A 20,531-nucleotide genomic window follows, 5' to 3' on the forward strand; every position below is an offset into this window, starting at 1 on the left:
GGCTGACTTGCGCCCGCAAAAAAAACTGAGTAATTCGGCGCCGGTGACAGCAGCAATTGTGCTCAGTGGTAGTCGAACAAATTATGCCTGTCGCGCCCGTCAACTATCAACTTATAGGTGAGAAAGAAACGTCTAGATAAAGCCGCAACCGATGACTAGGATAACCGAGAACCTGGCAGAAACGCACGAGACTGGCGATATTGGCATCTTGCGTGACAAAAAACGATACAGCATCGTCTCGGGACAGCAGGCATGAATAACCAAACAATACAGAATCGATCCGTGCGCTAGATTCACAGGGATAAGGCCGCATGTCACTGGCTGTTTGAAAAGAACAAAGATTGGAACGATTCGTGACAATATATATACAGATGGTCAGTTTGAAACCCGCCGCCGGACACCCACCGGTAAAATAGGGTACAAGCGTGTCCCGGCCCGGCACCCGGCTCTTTCAGGGGTGTGCGTTTTGAAGAGGCTCTGCTAACCCTGCGGTGCTCCTTCGAGGGCTTAAAGTTTCGAACAACTAATGGCCTACAAAGGCCGGGCTGACAGAAAGGCCTTGTGGTAGAGCATCCGCCTCGTGTTCGGGAGGTACAGGGTTCGATCCCTGATGCCACCGGGTATACCCACGGGGTTTTTAAATGGGTACAAGCTATCCCCCGGCCTGCTGCTCGGCTTTTTGGGGTGAAATGTTTGGGAAAGGGATCATAGGTCTCGAATAGTTGCTCCGATGTGGCAGTGATAAGTTCCGCCATCGGACTACAATAAGTCCGTGCTTGCACGGCAAAAGCCCATTATGTGGCCCTTTTTTTCTGGGTTCTGCTGCTGCTGCTGCCGCCGCCGCCGCCGCCGCCGCCGAGGCTCAGAGGGAGAGCCAAGACGAACATGAACCATCTTTGTAGGTTGTGAGGCTGGCCCACCAGGGGCGCAGCTGGGTTTACAGAGCTTCTCCCAAGCGAATACCCCTACGAAAGCCAAGCGCCAAGCCGAGGGACGCTTGTACCCATTTTTACAGGTGGGCGTCTGACAGTGTGTTTCGAACTGACCACCACCAGGTTGGGCTGGGCGAGCGACATCGGGTTTTCAAAATAACAGCTTGAGGGGCGAGTTGGTGCTGCATCTTCCCTTCTTTGGACATACCGAGTTTAACGTCGCTCGGGTAGAGGGCATCGACAGGGTTCGCGTCGCATTCTTGTGCTTTGACGTAGCCCCTGGGCGGGCTCTGTTCCAGTGTCTTCTTGAGGATCGGGATTGGTTTGAGGTTGTGGTTTTTTCAGTCGTAGATGCTGCGTGCGTGGAATTTCCTTGCAGTCGTCAGTTTTGACAATCCCTAAGCGAAGCCCGTTAGCTTATATGAGGAAGACAGCCGGAGAACAGGTACGGTTGGTCGTGTCGTACACGGTGACTGCTGGCCTGGTGTCGCAGGTGGCAGGTCAAGTGCATTTGCAAACAGTGTAGAGTCCATGGGGTCTGCTTCTGAACCGTATAGTGGCGCTGATTAAGCATTAGTGGAGGTTCTTCCCATTGGAAGCTTCTTACCATAAAGAGATACAGAACACTGGAAATGCATTAGAATCCGCACAAATGGACTCAGAAGCAGACCCGCTGAGCTCTACACTTTTGGCACAGACGGTCCCTGCTGCCGCGGTTGTAGTACATTCTTTGGCGTTGGTGTTGCTTACAAAGCTGGCAGTGGACCACGTTGCTGGATATCGCCTGTTTTCCATGTGGCTTGGGCCACCGCGAGAGGAGTACGATATCGGCGTCCCATCAGTCTGTGCATAGGGGACTGTAGCACATCATCGCGTGGTGTATTGCACCACTCAAGCAAAGCCATTTAAATGCAGGCATTTTAAAGTGGCACTTTTTCAAAGCTTCTTGGCTTCCTGCACCGCTTTTGGCATGCCGTTAGACCGCCGGTGGTAAACACTTGACCTGAGCGACACCTGTAGGCTGTTCAGGAGATCAGACTCATGGCTGTTAAAAGGCGATCCATATCACTGCGCTACTTCACAGGCAAGACATGAACAGAAAATATTTCAGAACACGAGGTGCTCAGCGATTTTGCTGTGGCGCGGCGAAGTTCCCGAATCTCGAAAAAACAAGTAAATGTCGACGATGAGGGGAAAACTCGCGAGCTTCGTAAAAAAAAAAGTGCACGCCAACAACTTGCCAGAGTAAGGTGGGAAAGTCGTGGCTTAAGAGAGAATTTTGGCATTTCGCAACCGATTATTGAGACACACCAGCCTTTTCAAAACTGTTCAATGTCGCTTGCCATGTTCGGCGAAAACATCACGTTCTAGCCTTTGCTTTCATTTTTTTGCTCAGTGTGTGCCGCGTGAAGGAGGCGGATCACATAGTACCTTTTTGACTTGGGTATGATTAATTTGTTGCTGCGAAACACTAGGCCATTCTGTACGTCTATCTTGTCTCGGTACCCTCAGTAGGTCCGAAGTTGTTCTGGGACTTTGAGCTTGTGAAGAGGTCAAGCTATCTGAGTGCTCCCGCAGTCTTTTCAGGTTGTTTGCACCAGTTGCTGCGAGTAGGTGTTTCAAGCAGTGCTCGGAGGTTGAAACGCAATCAAGAACATAAGCTTGAAATCGCTCGTGTTCTTCCATTCATGTTTTACTGGAAAAATGAGATAAACTATCTGCGAGGAACATTGCTTTGCGACGACGTTCTTACGTCACAATGATGGGGTAACACTGCAAATTCAGTGGAATGCGCTGAAAGCGTAGCGGGCACTGGTGCAGGGGTTTACTGATTATGGCCCCCAATTGCTGTCCAAATAGATAATCATGAAACTTGATAAGCCGTGCTGTATCGCGATAGTTTGCGTTTTTATCTGATCATATTGTTACTTAGCTGTATTCGCTGTTCGCGATGAGGATGAAGAAGTGCAACAGACTCCGAGAAGACGACGACGTTGAGTGTTGTGAAATCGGTGCCCTCATCAACGTTTACATACCTATGTCACCGTTTCCACCCGTCCCAGATGGCGACTATCTCGCTTGTCCCATTACTGATGTCATGCTGCAGCGTCACGTCACCCTTCCTCATCTATTGTGCACATTTTCAGAACCGCACCACTCTCCCAGTCCTTAACTTGAGCTTTTCAACTCAAGTTCTGCCCGAGGGAATTTCATTAGCTTCGCTGTCACCGATGACCGATTGTGCCATTTTAGCTCTGTCTACAGATCATACAACTGCCGTCCCTGCCAACACCCCCTCGTCGTCCACATCGCGCCCTGATCCGCTTAACAGCATGATATCAGCTGATCTGCAACCTGAATTCGCCGCTGATTTACACAAGCTTTTGTTTACCTACAGTGACCTTTTTGACTTCGGCACCCGCCCATTGGGTCAAACGACAGTTGTAACCCACCGCATTGACACCGGGGACGCCAGTCCTATCCACAGGCGGCCCTATCGTGTTTCGCTTGCCGAGCGACGCGTCATTCAAACGGAGGTCGAAAAGATGTTAACGAACGACATAATCGAGCCTTCCAGTAGCCCCTGGGCATCCCCTGTCGTGTTGGTCAAGAAGAAGGATAACAGTTGGAGATTCTGCGTTGACTACCGTCATTTGAATAAGATAACCAAAAAAGATGTATATCCTCTTCCGCGCGTCGACGACGCGCTTGATAGTTTGCACGGAGCCAGCTACTTTTCATCCATCGACCTTCGTTCCGGCTACTAGCAGATTTCGGTCGACGAGAGAGACCGTGGAAAGACAGCGTTCATCACCCCTGACGGCCTCTATCAATTTAAAGTCATGCCTTTTGGTCTATGTAAAGCCCCTGCAACTTTCGAACGGATGATGGACTCATTGCTGCGCGGCTTCAAGTGGACGACTTGTCTGTGTTACTTAGACGACGTCATTGTTTTCTCGTCCACTTTTGACAGCCACCTCTCTCGCCTTTCTACCATTCTCGAGCTATTCCGCCGCGCCGGCCTTCAACTCAACTCAAAGAAATGTAGTTTCGGCCATCGAGAAATCAAAGCGCTTGGTCACTTGGTTAATGCTTCCGGTTTTCAGCCTGACCCTGACAAGATACGTGCCGTCAGAGATTTTCGCACTCCGCGTTCATCCAGCGATGTCCGAAGCTTTATTGGCCTATGTTCCTATTTCCGACGATTCGTCCCGAACTTCGCAGTCCTTGCTCGTCCGCTCACCCAACTCCTCAAGAAAGACGTTTCATTCTATTGGGGGCCTGAACAAGTTGCAGCTTTCTCAGAGCTTATTGCTGCTCTAACTACTCCACCAGTCTTGGCCCACTTCAACCCTTCCGCCAATACTGAACTCCGTACCGACGCAAGTGGCCATGGAATAGGAGCTATTCTCTGTCAGCAACAACACGGCCGTACAAGGGTGATTGCGTATGCCAGCCGCCTCCTCTCAACACCCGAACAAAATTATTCTATTACAGAGCGAGAGTGCCTGGCGCTTGTCTGGGCTATTACGAAATTCCGCCCTTATTTGTTTGGCCGCCATTTTACTGTGATAACAGACCATCATGCCTTGTGCTGGCTTTCCTCTCTCAAAGATCCTACTGGCCGTTTGGGGCGCTGGGCGCTACGATTACAAGAATACACCTTTTCCGTCGTCTACATGTCCGGCCGGCTTCACCAAGATGCAGACTGTTTGTCACGTCATCCCGTCGACTCCCCTACTCCTACAGACTCTGACGATGATGCATATGTCTTATCTGTATCCGCCTTTGCCAACATTGCCAAGGAACAGCACCTAGAGCCTTCTCTGCATTCCATTATCCTCCGTCTTACCTCCGACCGCCCTGACCCATCTCTCGCCTTATTTGTGCTCCACGAGAACACCCTATACCGACGTAATATGTGACCAGATGGCACAGACCATTTGCTCGTCGTTCCACAACACCTGCGTTGCACCATCCTTGAACAGTTCCATGATGCTCCTACGGCTGGCCACTTGAATGTCTCTCGCACATACGACCGCCTGCGCCGACGTTTCTACTGTCCGGGGCTCTACCGCTCTGTCCAGCAGTACATTGCCGCGTGTGAACTGTGTCAGCGTCGGAAGAAGCCCACAATTTTGCCTTCAGGTCATGTGCAGCCGATACCCATACCAACTGACCCATTTTCCCGTATAGGCGTTGACCTCCTTGGCCCCTTTCCAGTTTCCACCTCGGGGAACAAATGGATCGCCGTCGCCACCGATTACGCTACTCGGTACGCTATTACCCGAGCCATCCCGACCAGCTGCGTCACAGACGTCGCTGACTTCCTTCTAGAAAACGTAATTTTTCATCATGGTGCTCCTCGCGAACTACTAACTGACCTTGGCCGCTGTTTCCTGTCGCGAGTGGTTGACGAAATTCTCCGTTTGTGCTCCGTCCTCCACAAATTCACCACCGCATATCAGCCCCAGACCAACGGCCTCACGGAACGTCTAAACCGTACCCTCACAGACATGCTGGCCATGTATGTGTCTGACGACCATCGAGATTGGGACGTTCATCTCCCCTTTGTCACATTCGCCTACAATTCATCTGTCCATTCTACCGCTGGATACGCCCCATTTTATTTATTATTTGGCCGACACCCGTTACTACCCTTCGACACCTCTCTACCCGCGGCAGACGCCACCAGTACTTACACCAGTGATGCCGTCACCCGCGCTCATGGTGCCCGCCGGATAGCTCATGCCAGGCTCTCTGCATCCCAAGACTCTCAAAAGATCCGGTACGACAGCCGCCACCGTGATGTCCACTACACTCCTGGATCTCTCGTTTTGCTGTGGCTCCCGTGCCGTCGAGTGGGCTTGTGTGAAAAACTTTTGCCCCGTTACACTGGCCCTTACCGTGTTTTGCGCCCCGTGACCGACGTCACCTACGAAGTTGAATCTGTGGTTCCGAAGTCCACGTCCACAGCTCCAACCTCCGAAATAGTGCATGTGTCCCGTATAAAGCCCTATCATCAACGTTCTATTTCGCTAACATAGATCGCACCGGGACTGTGCTTTTCCAGCGGGGGGGGGGGGGGGGAGGGGGGGGTAGTGTTACTTAGCTGTATTCGCTGTTCGCGATGAGGATGAAGAAGTGCAACAGACTCCGAGAAGACGACGACGTTGAGTGTTGTGAAATCGGTGCCCTCATCAACGTTAGTTGTGCGGACAGCTTTGGGACTGTAAATCTTCCACGTAACAATATCTTTGCTGGGTATCCGTGAGAGAGCATCACGAAAACACAACGGAGTTCCCATCTTGCATCAGAACGGCGCCAACCCCAAACTAGTTGCGTCAGCTGATAAGGTGATTTCTTTCTAGGGGTCAAATTAACGTATGATCGTGGCTGTTATCAGAGCCTCGCGCAACTGTTCATAGTTTTCTTGTTGCTTTCAGTCCATAGCTATGCAATATCTTCCTGCAGCAAAGACCGAAGAGGGGCAGTCCCTAGAGACATATTAGGGATGAAACGTTAAACAATATTTATTGGGTTCAGAAAAACCTGCAGTTCCTTACTATTATTTGGCGCTAAAGAATATTTTGTATGTGTTGTGGGTCAACGTGGAGGCCGTATGTAGTGATCACATGTCCCAAGTAGCGTACCTCGGCCTGGAAAAATGAACATTAATTCAAGTTCAGTTTCAGGTTATGTTCGCGAGAGTATGTTAAAAGCAGCTGCAAGTGGTACTCGTGCTCTTATTAATTTTCCCCGTAACAATATGTTATCCATTAATACTGCAACGTTTGGCAAACCGTCTAGAGCGCGATGCACTGCTACCTGAAAGATTTCCGGGGCTGAGGTAATTCCGAGAGGCATGCGCAACAAGCAATAACGTCAGTAAGGCGCGGTCGTTGTGTAGAGCTTCGAGTTTGCGTCCTATAGCTTTATTTTCCAAAACATGATGCTGTGACTAGAGTTGTAAAAGCTTGGCTCACCGCAAGCTTAGGAACATCTTCAAGCACGGCATGAGGTAGTTGTCTCGTCGTGAAGCTTTGTGTAGTGCTGTGGGGTCTAGGCAGATACGTATTTGTTTTTACCTACCGTGACCGTATGACTGAACCATTCTGTTGGCTCATTTACCTTGGATATGACGCCTTGTTCTTTGATGTGCTGGAGCTCCTGCTTGACGTTTTGTCGAATTGCTACCGGCACTTTCTTTGCCGGCATGACTACTCACTTGGATCCGACTTTTAGCTTCAACGTGTATTCAGTGCTTTTTAACTGCCCCAGTTCACTGAAAACATTTTCAAACGACTGTACTGCTGGGTGGGATCCGGTAAAAACGTCCCCGGAACAAATTTCCCCGCAAAAAATGTGCCCGGAAGAAACGTCCCCGGAAAAATGTCCCTATTGGCGAAGTAGAAAAAAATGACTCCGAACGGGGCTGAAGTCTTGCGCTATAGGAAGTAGACTGCGTTTCCCCGTGGCGAGCTGCAATGATGAATGATGCATGTTAACTTTATTACAGCGGTTTCACCTGTCGGCTTGGAATTGACCGCGAACATCGAACTGATGCGGGCATTCAAGACAAAAAAAAATTATGGCAGCGGTAAACCAGTGACAGCGCCTCGCCTTCAGTTTGTTTGCGGGGAAAAGGGGAGCTGACCACCGGCTTTATCGGAGAAGCTTGGAGCTTTAATATGTCCGCGATGCAGAACCGGTTAAACTCCGTCCTACTTATACTATCATCACCCTTATCACAATTCTACACCAGCATCAAAAGAATGGTTGAACCTTTCGCCAGAAGGTCTGGAAAGTAATTCTAGTGACGTCTTCTGCTTTGGGCGGTTCCCTGAGACTACCATACGCCGATCCGCGTGTACCTTTCTAAGTGGACAGTGTTACCAAACTTATTAGTCCTGCCATATATGATTTCGTAACGAGCTGCAGAGCTCGGAACCTCGCAACGTATAAAGAGCCAGATGGCTATTTCACCATTTTTTTACGAAGTTCTTGTAGACATTTCGGGACCCAAGAGGACGGTGGCTCCAAATGATGATTAGACTTAACTCAAAGCCAAGAAAAAATGCCATAAAATGGTTTTCTTTTTGTTTTTTCATGTGAGTTCCAGAAGAAATCCTTTTCAGGGCCGGTTTTGGCCTTGGGGATGTTTTTTCGTAGTTGCCGCTTCTTCAGGGGAGGTTTCTTCCGGGGACGTATCTTCCGGGGACCTTTTTTCCGGGGACGTTTTTACCTACAGCCACTACTGGGTGCATGTGGCCTGCGTTCACATTTTGCACGCGACAAACAAAACCAAAGCGTTCAGCTGCTGATCCACTGAAAGTCACGGGCACGTTTTGGTCAACCACGAAAACAGTCTCTCCTGCACTTTGTTGTTAGCTTCCAAATGTAGCCAAATTGTTGTTTTGGCGAGCGCTTTGTGGCCGAAGAACTCCGTTTGCGTTATGTGACGTTCTCGTTGAGGTTTTCTCGGCAGCTTGTCGACACACTATCTCAAAGTGACACAAAAGGAAGCTCCTGTGTCCAGCTTGCATGTGAATAGGCGTCCTTTAATGTAAACTGTCGCGTTCCAATTGGTTTGGTTTGTTTCGTTTGTTGAGTTTGACGTCCTGAAGCAACTGAGGCTATGAGAGACGCTCTAGTGGAGGACTCCGGAAATTTCGACGACCTGGGGTTTTTTACGTGCACTGATATCGCACAGCACACGGGGGCCTTGCTGTTCGCCTTTATCGAAAAGCAGCCGCCGAGGCCGGGATTCGATCTCGCGTCCCTGGACCCAGTAGTCGAGCGCCGTAACCACTACGCCACGGATACGCAACAGGGTTCGCACCTTGCATCATAACGGCGGTCTAGAGCACCGGCGGTCAAAGTATGCAAAACGAAATCGTCGTTACCCTCGCCATGCAGTTTGCGCAGTTCCTTTTTTGAACCCCTCTTATGACGGGGCGTCAATGCTTTGCATGCTTGGGTGAAGTGATTACGCCCAACGCACTTCGTGCATACCTTCCTTTGAGCCGGGCACTTTACGACACGGTGAGTGAAATAACCACAACGAAGGCCGTTTTCTTGGGCCGACTGCATTCACTGCTGCGCCACCTGCTGCGTTGGTGCTTCCACTGATTTCATTAAATTTTTTCTTTCCTTTCCGGTCGTATTCTCCTATCGTAACAAGTAACGTCGCTGCTGGCACTTCTTTAGGCTGCTTATTTATCTGGGTGACCGTGTAAAATAGCGTGGGCTTAATTTTGCATGTTTTGCGAGCAATCCATGTGTCGTCCTTGATATCCAATCATTTCGATGCCGGGAGCAACGCCGTCGGGGCGGAAATAGTGAACGGGCACCGCTGCCACCATGTGCAAGGCACCGCATTGGGTGATGAACTGGCATTTGTTGCCGATAGAAGGCATATAAGGCATACACCCAGCGCCTCCACCAGATGTCCCGCAGTGGTTACAAGCCCAGTAGCCACAAATGAATACACTGGCTTTGCACTTAAATCAAACTCTTTATTGGACTCACTTCCGCCCGCAAAAGAACTAAGAGAGTTTCAATGGCGACAAAATAATTGATGGTCGGTCGTCAAACTGAGAATGTCCATCCCCCCCGCCAAGGTTCAATTTAATAGCGGACAAAAAACATCGAGATAATGCCGCAAACGGGCATATCTGGGCGCATCTTGCGCGACAAATAATCTGATACAGCTGCAACTCGCGACGACAAGCAGAAACAAACAATGAATACAGAACTGACCCCCTGGCACAATCACAGAGACAAGGCCGCACGCCGGCGGGTGTCGAAAAAAAGGAACAAATACAGATTTGAATGGTTTGCTGCAATATAGAGTGTACTGACCTACTGCGTCATGCGCAAATGTCATGTTCGGTTAGCTCTGCTACAGCTTTACCACATAAAATGTCATTATTGAACTAATAAACACATTCCTTGCAAACAGGTTCATACATTAAGTCCATCTGAATGCCAGGATAAACACAAGTTCTATTATGAAATATATGGAAGCGCTGAACAACTGGATGTAAGCATAATTTAATAATTACCGCCAAACACAAGCCTTCAGCTGTCTTCAAAACTTGAGAACCTAAACCTCCCTGAGAATATTCAACTGCTCCTTTCGATAGAATGAAGAGCAAAGCTTTAGTAGCCGTGCGCTAAATGAAAAAGGCGCCCTAGAGCTTCGGCATCTTTGTACCATAAGTACGACTTAATTGTGCATAGACATCAGCCTACAGTCGTAATCTAGCGCACTATTAGAAGCACACCCCAATATATGTGTAAAACCCCTCTTTAAACAAGTAATTTCGAGGTGCTTGCAATGTCTGAGAGTAGCGTGTCTCTTCGGGAGCCAAAGGTACGGTGAAATCTATTGCTTTATGAAATGTGCTTCCAATTCTACCAGCTGCTACCTCTTTGGCTATGGCATGTTCACTGGTTACATAGCAGAAAGCGCACACCACTAAATGCTCAGAAATGTGCCCTTCTAACTGTTGTATGTTGAAGGGGTCTTCGGGGGGTCGTCTTCAGTTAAAGAGGGTTATGGCTTTATCATCGTGCGGCTTTTTCGTATGTATTATTGTCTACTGCTTCCGCGTCTTCTGGAGTATGTACTTTCACGGACTGGACTGCCATTGTTCAAAGTCGGATAAACCTCGGGTCAGGGCAGAACCCGGACCATCCTGCATTTTACCGTAGCAGCGCGTATTTGGGTGTATTGGTGTAGATTCTCGAACCGAAAACAATGCACTCCTTGGCAGGACAAAAATAACAAAAGAAGGAGAAACTGCTGCAGTATCCTAGAAGGTCTGATCTCTCACGTCATTGACACTCATGGCACCTTTTTACACAATGAGCGACCTCGGTGAGTACACGCGGTCAATAATACTTCCAGATTTTCGATGTTACGTGAGTGCTATGCGCATAATCCTTGATGTAATCTTTTTATGGGTTGATTGCAGAGTTGGTCCCACAGGTGCAGCGCCTGTGTGTGTCCTTCCTCGCTCCTCTTCTTTTATGTCCCGTCAATTGCACTGTTCCTTCACAACACAGGGATTGTAGAGTTTATTTTAGGAGGTTTTGGTGCATATAAAAATTAGTGATCCAGTAGTTTCTGATGTTTTGGTTCACAAGGACCCCGTTGGGTAAAGCGAATGAAAGCAAAGCACGTGAAAATGTCATGCGTTCCGTGTAATTAAGTAAAACGGATATTTCTTCTTCAGATCCAACAAATGCTATTGTGAAAAGCCTATGGCTCTTACTGGCTCCCTTCCTATCGAAGTCGGTTCGTGGTTTTTAATGGCCCTAGAAATGATATGGAAATATGTAGGAGCCCATGTGTGCTTATCGGATTCATAAAGTGGTATGCAGGATTGCAGGAGGACATACAATATATGCATATGTATCATTGGAATTGGAATTGGTTTATTGATTCCTCTTACAAGCGAGAGGAGGCAGGCACTAAAGGCTATATGAAAGCCTGACATAGGTCCCTGCCCCCAGACAGATTTTGACATTAAAAATTAAACATGTATCAGTAACAGTTTGTCATTACACACACTGTTAGGATACAAAAGCACATAATACCTACAGTGGAACATGGTTACAATTACTTCTACGATATACTAATTGCACAAGAAAAGTTTTCATCTCAAGATCATACATTTCGCACAAAACATTTTCATTTACTTGTAACAATTTAAAAAAAAACTGATATCAATACACATGAAGAGTTCCTATAAATTATTAAAAGCAACCTACAGAAATGGCTGCACACACTAAGAAAAATAACGGCTGAAGATAACAGGATTTACGGATCGTACTCCGAAAGCCACGTTCTGCATTGCCTAAAAGGGCACATAAGGTGGATCACATAAGATACTTGAAAATTTGAGTAGTTATTCAGTTCTGAAATACAAGTTTCACCGTAATAACATTTCCTTTATCTGCTTTTTTAAATTTTTGCTTTGAGCAGTTGAAATTTGCTAATTCTTCCACTTCATTCATTATTTGTACTACTTGGAATTGAATATTTGTTTACAGTAATTGGCCTTAGGTGTACATATTGCTTTTGGTCTGAGGCAGTGGCTTAGAGTGGAGTGTTTTATTTTTTCCACCACCCTGTTGCCTTGTGTTCCTTTATATACAGGCTCTTTTGACTCCATCATGTGGCAGAAAGTTTATATGTCAGGACATATTGGAGGTGCAGAAATGTCACCTATTTTCCTATGTCTGGACATGGGTGCAGTGTGCCAACGTATAGGGCGGGGGGACTCAAAGTGGTACTGCTATATCGACCACATGCGGAAAAACGCAATCATCGTAGACTTAAAGCGCAAAAGTATAGGATTAGCAGCAGTAAAGGCAGAAAAACTGATAACAATAAATAAATGCTACTGGCTACGTCTTACTTCTAGACATGCGGCTACGTCTTACTTCTGCAAATGGTAGCGAAAAACTAGAGAAGCGGCGTGTTATCCCATCTGCCTAAACACCAGATGAATGCCACTTTATAGGTTTCGCTAGCTAATGTAAACGGAGAGCGCTCCGACGGAGTGCTTGTTCAGGCGATATTATACATTCCTAATGTAAGAAAAAGGACATCGCCGGTCGCTCTTCAATTAAAACGGCACTCAGGGTTTCTTGCTGAACACCAAGCGATTCATGCACTAACCCGAACCCGCTTTATAGCTTTTCATAGTAAACGCCCCCTAATGAAGCTCTTATCGCGAATCCAGTATTCTAAATACGCTGCAGTGAATCGACTTTTGCTGTGTGGTGGAGCGTTTGCTGTTTACTAGCACCTATACAGGCACAACCACAGACTGACGAAGAAAACAGGCAGAATGTTCACAATAAATTCTAAATGCTTAGCCAAAAAGACGCAACATGTGAGCGCGCAGTGTGAATGTGGACATGTGTCATACTGGAAATACACAGGCGTGCCTTTGAAACATGTAAAAAGGACTGGATATACGACTCGTACTTGAGAACCTGCCATCTCAGCTTGATGAAAGAACAACAACCCCCAGCAACCGACTCTCAAACAGGTCCTGTCTGCAATCAGCGAATTGAGTGCCAAGCCTTCAGAGGTCAACTCACGAGTCAACATTCTAGATAAAATCATTGAAGAGCAACCTGCTAAAATTACGCAATAATTGAACACATTAAAGGGCATGGGCATGAAGCTACATTAAAGGTGTGCAAGAAATTTAATTCATTCTCTGATATGATAAGGAAACAGTTGTGATGGATGTACAGCATAAAGTAGTATTTGACTTTATTCCCGCGAATGTCAGAAGTATTAAGCAACACTAGAACTTACTAAACATTTCCTTGGTTCAGTCGGTAACATCATATTTTGTTGCTGTCTGACGTCAATATGAATCACGCCTAATCAGATACATTTAATATTAAGGTCTTTACCTTATTCTAGCATTGTCGCGAATCACATAAAGGTAGATTAATTATGGCGTACTCTAACAAGACAGGACTTGTAGAGATTACTCGATGCAAATGTCCCACCACTGAAGCTATTGCGTTCTCAGCGAGTACTCCTGAAATAAAGTTTTCATCACAGCAATACACGGGCCGCCAAGCTGCGATCTTCACACTTTATTTTAGCTAAACTGTCAGCATCGACCCATTCTTCCACAAACGAGAACTTAGGGATAGCTTAGATTTAAACAGATATCCGCCAAGCCGAAAAGCTAGGTGAGCCGATTATTTCGCATGCGAGCTATTTACCTGTAAATAAAAGTTTTAGTTATACAACAGAGGCAATCATGGACGATAGGCCGACCAGGTCGTCTACTAATCTCATTGCCTCATGTTCTATTAGCCTAGAAACGTCGGCCGGTGTTATATATCAAATGCTGCTGATTATTTTTTTTACAGCTTTGTCCATATTGCACTTTACTCATCACAATATGAAGTGAATACAATAACTATTCTCGGTAATATAATAGTGAATGAGCTAGTGCAGAATTCTGATTGGGATGGCGTAAATAAACTCAATCAAGTAGAGGAATGCGAAGGTCTTGTAAGACTTTTATCACATAAGGTAGAGAAAATATGCGGAAATTCAGATAAAAGATAGATAACGAGTAATACGTAAAATTTATCATATGAAAAGGACAAATTATTAAAATTGTGTAAAAGGAAGGCGGCTGATGCTACTCTCGAACAGTAGTACTGTGTATTTATGAATAGGTCGTACTTTAAAGATTAATAAAAACAATTCTTTAATCTGCGAAAACCGTATGGCATTTTGCACTACTTATTGGGCATGCCCTGTCAAGAATCCTCAGCTGCCAATCTTATTAAGGCGTCCTCACTTTAATCACCACTAGATATCGGCAATTCTATTAGTGTGACGTTTGCCGCATCTATAAGCTGAAATAGACCAACTCAATGCCCCTACACTCATCTGTGTTATTGAGGCTTGCCATTGTCTGATACCGTTTTCCTGCCGTCACCTGATACAGATGAGCTGGCCATAGAGCTTGCTTCCTTTTTTGTTGACAGGTCCCCGGGATATGATCATTAGAGTGCCAGATCTACAAACGAACGCTAACAAAATAAAAAAAATGATTGCTCTTCATTCTGAACGGCTGCGTTCAAACTGAGAAATTCCTGCACGAGTGAGGACCCCATTGCTTAGGCCAGTGGCGACGAAGAGCTGTAGGGCGAATAAATATAATTACAGAACTATTGCCTGTACAAAGCATTATTTTGGAGAAGACTGTTTATAAGAATATGCAAGCATTGTGTAGAAATTATGCAGCAATTTATTCCACTCAATATGGCTTTCAGCGTAGGTTAAATACTATAGTCTTCCTGGAACTCTGTTCGTACCACATAAATGTAACTATACATGGAAATGAGTGTTCTCTCGGGCTCCTTCAGACCAGGTTTATGCTTTTAAAACAGTTGAGCACTCTATTCTTATCTATAATATTGATAAGGTTGCATTTAGAGGGCCATACCAAATTTCTTTAAAGAACCATTTTTCAAGTCGTTTTTAAACAGTCGTGGTAAAACATTTCGTGGTAAAAGTGATTTTGTCTAATCCAATTCGCGATTCAAGGGATCCATACTGAGCTCTTTATTATTCAGTATTTATATTAACAATCTTAGCAACATCATACAAAATTCTACACTCAAAACAAAAACGCAGCTTGTTTTTTGTGATTATTCGACAGTTTTAGACCGCTATTATAATTTGCCCTTTTCTTTCCACGAGGTTGGGTACCACGTTTTCAAAGCTCATTTGTAGTTGATAGTATCAACATATTAAACCATTAGAAATGGGGCGTTCTAGCCTATTGCCTCCTTTTGCAGGCGTGACGAGGATTACAGTCCCTGCCAAGATTGTGCTTTTGTTCGACTATATAGAGGCCTATCGTGCACAAAAACTGAATGCGGGAGCGAGCATTATGGAATACTTACAGGTGTTGATATCTCTGGTAAGTCTGCCGACTATTGTTCCCGTGTGCTCACTTTATGATATTGGTGCAGGTTCTTTCTCTTACATTTACAATAAATGGTTTTCAACATTGGTTTACTAGAAGACGGAGGGGGGTTAATTGTATCCCAATTCAGCAATTGCATTTATTTGCATTTTAGCTGGCCTTTCTCTGTTAAAAATCAGGCGCCGCAGTTGTCAGCGGTAGAGTACTGAAATAATATTACGGGCGCGCCTGTGACAGCTGGTAGCAAGTAGGCGGCGTAGCTTGTCACTTACTGGGCAGTGGTTTTGTGGAGTTTCGACACGGTGCCAAGCACTGCGTTAGCCAACGGTTACACACACTAGCGCCTCATTTTAAATAAAATGGTGCAAAGGGAATCAAACCTACCGGAATAGATGTATTTCTAGTCAGGAATGCTACTCATGCAAAATATAGGCAGATTTAAGGCGGCGAGGTATCACATATAACATTTGTGACGAGGTATCACATATAATATTGTAGCCTACGGCTGTGCACAACCAGTACCCACTGAAGCATTGTGCCACTGTTATTTTAGATATACTGACTTATACTGACGGTTCTTTATTAACCGAAGCGCAAAGGGCTTGTCGGCTGCGGATTATCCGCAAGACCAAAGCAGATATGATTGCCGGCTTGTGCAACACATTGAAACATGATGTCATGACGAATGCACAGAAGATGAAAGTTTTCGAATTACATTTTAGATGAAAACCGTACAGACGCAGACCATTGGTTACTGGATACGATACGCTACCCCTAGGCAACGCAGGTTAGTGTTCATGGCTTGCCTAAAGCAGTCATTATATCTGGATCGTCTTGCGAAAATTGGCAGCGAACATCCCCACTCTAATCACGATCAAGCCTCTAGGAAGAAGTACAATTACTGATTGGCACGTGAATTTATCAGTCATTGACAGGATTGGTGCAGACGGACTAAGTACTTTTCAGAGTAACGTATGGAAAGTTGAAATATTTTTAAAGTCATTACGTATATATTTAAATCACCTAGTCATAGCCATAAGTCACAATTCATAGTTATTATACAACACAGAAACAGTCAGGGCTCTAAATTAATGCAATGATAAGAAACACAGAGCTTTCTCATTTTCACACGTAACCAGTTCATCGTGCCTGGCAGAATGTTCGGAACGTTTGGCCTTACAATCCAACGCCAGCCCCAAGCTTCGACAATGATTTCTTGCCTCCTTAATTGTTGTCACCACATCTGTCTCGATATAATTTTTATGTGCTCAGAAATGCGGTTTGAATAATTTGGTCCTGAAAGAGAGTGGCGTGCTACTCTTATAAACTGCTGACGTATTTGGCATCTTGGAATTCTATGTACACAGCTTTCAATTCTTGGAGCTCCTCATAAAACTGAAACATAAGGCTCGATTGCAGCGAGTAGGGGACCTATTTTTACAGAAACTTCACGAATAAGGGTCTCGTATGCTTATTGAAAATATCCGAAAAAGAAACTGTGTGGCTATGGCTTAGACGTCATCTCATTGTATTTTTGAACTTAATTCGACACTTGGCCTATTCAAAAGTGTTAAAACATTTTCACAAACCTCTTTCTAATAAAGCTTAGAATACATAGATGTCTATTTACTAAATTTCTACATGGAACAGCATGCCAGGTACTGAGCTCAAGATATGAGAGTGTCGCTTGCACTGATGCGCAGTATTTTATGTTTCAGTGAAAACAAATGTAATACTTTTTGTGTACAGATGTGTCAAACTGTGCTGTCGAACCTTTAAATAAATATTGATATCTGCCTGATGAAGAACTTACCATATATCATATATACTATTTCTATGGTGAGGGGGAACAGCGCAAGCTAAATACGGACAAAAAAGGAGGACGATATTTTGTCCCTTTTTGTCCGTGTTTAGCTTGCGCTGTTCCCCCTTGCGATGAACCAACTAGCCCGCAACGTTTTGTTCGATGGTGGTTCGCCCTAAACGGTTTTCTTTATTTTGGTTAACATTCAATAAAGATTTAGGCAGTGTGAAAACCTGGTCTATGTAAAATTTAAACCGTGTAAATATACAAGCATATGTCATTAAAAATAGTTGGTAACATTGTTTTCATCAATCACACGTCATGTCATAACCATCTCCGAAGAGCAATAACTCATGCAACACTTTGTGAAAACAATGCTAGTAGCTGTTTCTAATGACATTATACAACTTGTGTACTGACTCAGCTTAACTTTTTGCACAGCCTATATTTTTTTTTAAGCTGCCAAATAATACAACCATGGGCGTGTCTTTTTCTTCTAAGCGGCTTTGAGGACTGCTTGGGGAGAGAGTGGAGGCAGCTCATGCAGAGTGGTTAGCCTCAAGCTGAACTGTAGCGGCAGCGATTCCTTAACAGTCATTTAATATGTAACGCCATCATTATCACTCGAGGCTGGAGGATGGCGCAAAACTATTTCCTTAGTCCTGCAAATAGTCCTATCCTGTGAATTGAAACAAATAAATTGCCCAAGAAACTTGCTAATCTCATTTATCACCCCACTGACTAGACCCAATAGAAATATCAAGTTATTTATTCAGCTTCGACGCCACTCCGGGGTGGTGCATTGGTTACGGCGCTCAGCTACTGTTCCCAGGAATGCGGGATCGAATCCTGCCTTCGGGGGCCGCTTTTTGATGGAGGCCAAAAGCCAGGCGCCTGTGTGCTGTGCGATGTCAGTGCACGTTAAAGAACCCCAGGTGGTCGAACTTTCCGGAGTACTTCGCTACGGCGTCTCTCATAGCCTGAGTGGCTTTGGGACGTTAAACCTCACAAATTAAACCAAAACAAACGAAGCTTCGACGCTTTATATTTCCCTGGATCCTCCGCAGCGTCACACAGTTGCGAACCATGTGACCCTAAGATGTGGCACAAATAATAGCAACTGGTAGAATGGCTCGACATCCTCCTTGGCCAGTCACATCTCTGCCTACTTCGGCCATTTATTAGAAGTTTGAGAGCAGTGCATTAGCGGAGCACATGTGCCTCGTCACCTATTCTTTATTTTTTTTTTTTTGCCGGCTTTTTAGATTACTCGGCTGTTTTAGATGAATGACACGTTTCCTTGCGGAACGAGAAAGCACACCTCACCGAATGTGTCTGAGGCACTCTGTTCACCCCCACGCGCGAGAGACTCAGAATATGCAAACAATCCCTGAACGAACCCAAAGGTGGATGAATAATTTACATCAGTGTTGCTATATAAAGATTTCGCCACAGAAACATTGCAGCTGCTCCGCCACCACGTTGAGGCCATTTAGGCGGCCAGTTCAGCTGCGGAGAGTTGTTTCATAAAGCAGTTTATAAGCTCGCTGCAGGAGCTCCTGCTTCAAAGAAATCCGCCGAATTGAAGGAGATTCTCACTACTTCTACAAACGACAAAGTGCTTCAGAGCAAGGCTTTAAGGAAGAGGTACCGACAACGACAGGGGTGAACTCCCTCTTTCTACCCAGAGCCCTGTTCACATTGACTTGAACGTGCAGCTCACACTGATGAACAGCATTCAGACACAGCGTTCGATTTTATTAAAATTCGAAGAATATAACAACAATAAGAGTTACGCCTCCGGCTGCAGCGTAGCGCACATTTTTGCGTCGGCGTGAAAGAAGCTTACAAATCATTCCAAAACGTGTGAAGTGCCGTTCTAGCTGCCGTCCAGAGAAGCCCTTTAAAGCCTGATATAGGGATGATTGAATCACTGGTCTGTTAAAAGCCAAGTTTTCTATCCAGCGCAAAAATAAGCAACTCAAAACTACCACCATCAGCAAACCGATGTCTGACTCCCCGTTATTCGAGTCGATATTCAAGAAATTACCAGACAAATTCCTTACGCCGAGGCATATGGCACAATGCCACTCACCAGAGTGAGGGATTTAGGTGGCTCCAATGCGATGACGGCAATAAATGAGGAGGTCTGTTTAGGTGTATGTTGCGAAGAAGATCGGCAGTGGCGGGAGAGGAGCCCTCGCGCTAGACCAGCCATTAAATAATCCTTCACCATGTCACCATGTTTTGCCATTTCCTTGCTTGTCGCCACGTAACATTTTGGCGGGAGAAGCGGCTTACGTTATCCCCACCCTCGCCTTTGAGCATTGACCCCATGCTTACACCGGGGTCATCGACCGAGAGCCCTGGGATAACGCCGCGCAGGTTCGCCCCAGCCCTTCCTGCCCAGACCCGACCAACTACCGCCGCTCAGCCCACAGCCCGGACCTGAAGACAAGGCGCACACATTAACTCACGAGAGACCAGACCAGAGCAAAGAACCGACGAAAACGAAGAGCCGAAAGACAAGAACACGCAACCCCCGCCCCGTCCAGCTGGCCTACGCGACCTCGAACCATCGGTCTCATGGACGCTTTGGTGGCGTATAGCTGAAGAGCTCCAAGGGAGGCGGATCACCCAAGCATCATCGTAGTGATCGTCATGGCGGTGGCCTGCGCGTCATTCTCTTCTATCTTTTCTTGAACAACTACACCGTCACGTCACCTTCGACTTCAACGAATCCCTCGGGATGATCGCTCGGTGGCCCCGGGAAGTTTTGCGAAGAAGAAGATCGGCAGTAGTGCGAAAGAAGCCCTCGCGCTAGGCCAGCCATTAAATCATTATTCACCATGTCACCATGTTGTGCCGTTTCTTTGCTTGTCGTCACGTAACAATATTTATGTCAAATTGTAAGCTGAGAATTTTGCCGCCATTCATGTCATGAAGTTGAACGTGATCAAGACTGTTACACAATCTTTATATATGCCACCTAGTCCTTGTCAAATGCGTCGTTCATTAGCACACTTCCATGATATCATTGCAAAACAGGTGGGAGGCGAAACCATAACAAGCCTTAGCCACTTGATTAACCTAAAACCTGCAGTTCCGTGCCCGTTTGCTATAGCAGGAGTCACAGTGATCTTCGTCTGTATTTTGAAAAGGCAGTCTGTGCGACAGTAGGTGACGTCCAGCCTTTCATATTGTTACGTGGAAGATTTACAGTCCCAAAGCTGTCCGCACAACTAACGTTGATGAGGGCACCGATTTCACAACAATCAGCGTCGTCGTCTTCTCCGAGTC

The 20,531-nt window shown here is 46.0% G+C and overlaps 1 protein-coding gene across 1 annotated transcript in view; it reads left to right on the forward strand.

The window, feature by feature from the left end:
* The window catches only part of LOC146179798 (uncharacterized), a 99,908-nt gene extending 79,924 nt beyond the window's left edge, over positions 1-19,984 (forward strand). The window contains exons 5-6 of the mRNA XM_084580277.1: positions 15,297-15,421; positions 19,841-19,984. Of these exons, the coding sequence (XP_084436403.1) occupies positions 15,297-15,421; positions 19,841-19,984 (269 nt within the window). The remainder of the gene's footprint in view (positions 1-15,296; positions 15,422-19,840) is intronic.
* The last annotated feature ends 547 nt before the right edge of the window (positions 19,985-20,531 follow it).

This window comes from Amblyomma maculatum, chromosome 9 (genome assembly GCF_055883805.1).
Source record: "Amblyomma maculatum isolate TAMU_Amacu chromosome 9, ASM5588380v1, whole genome shotgun sequence".
Classification (NCBI taxonomy): domain Eukaryota; kingdom Metazoa; phylum Arthropoda; class Arachnida; order Ixodida; family Ixodidae; genus Amblyomma; species Amblyomma maculatum.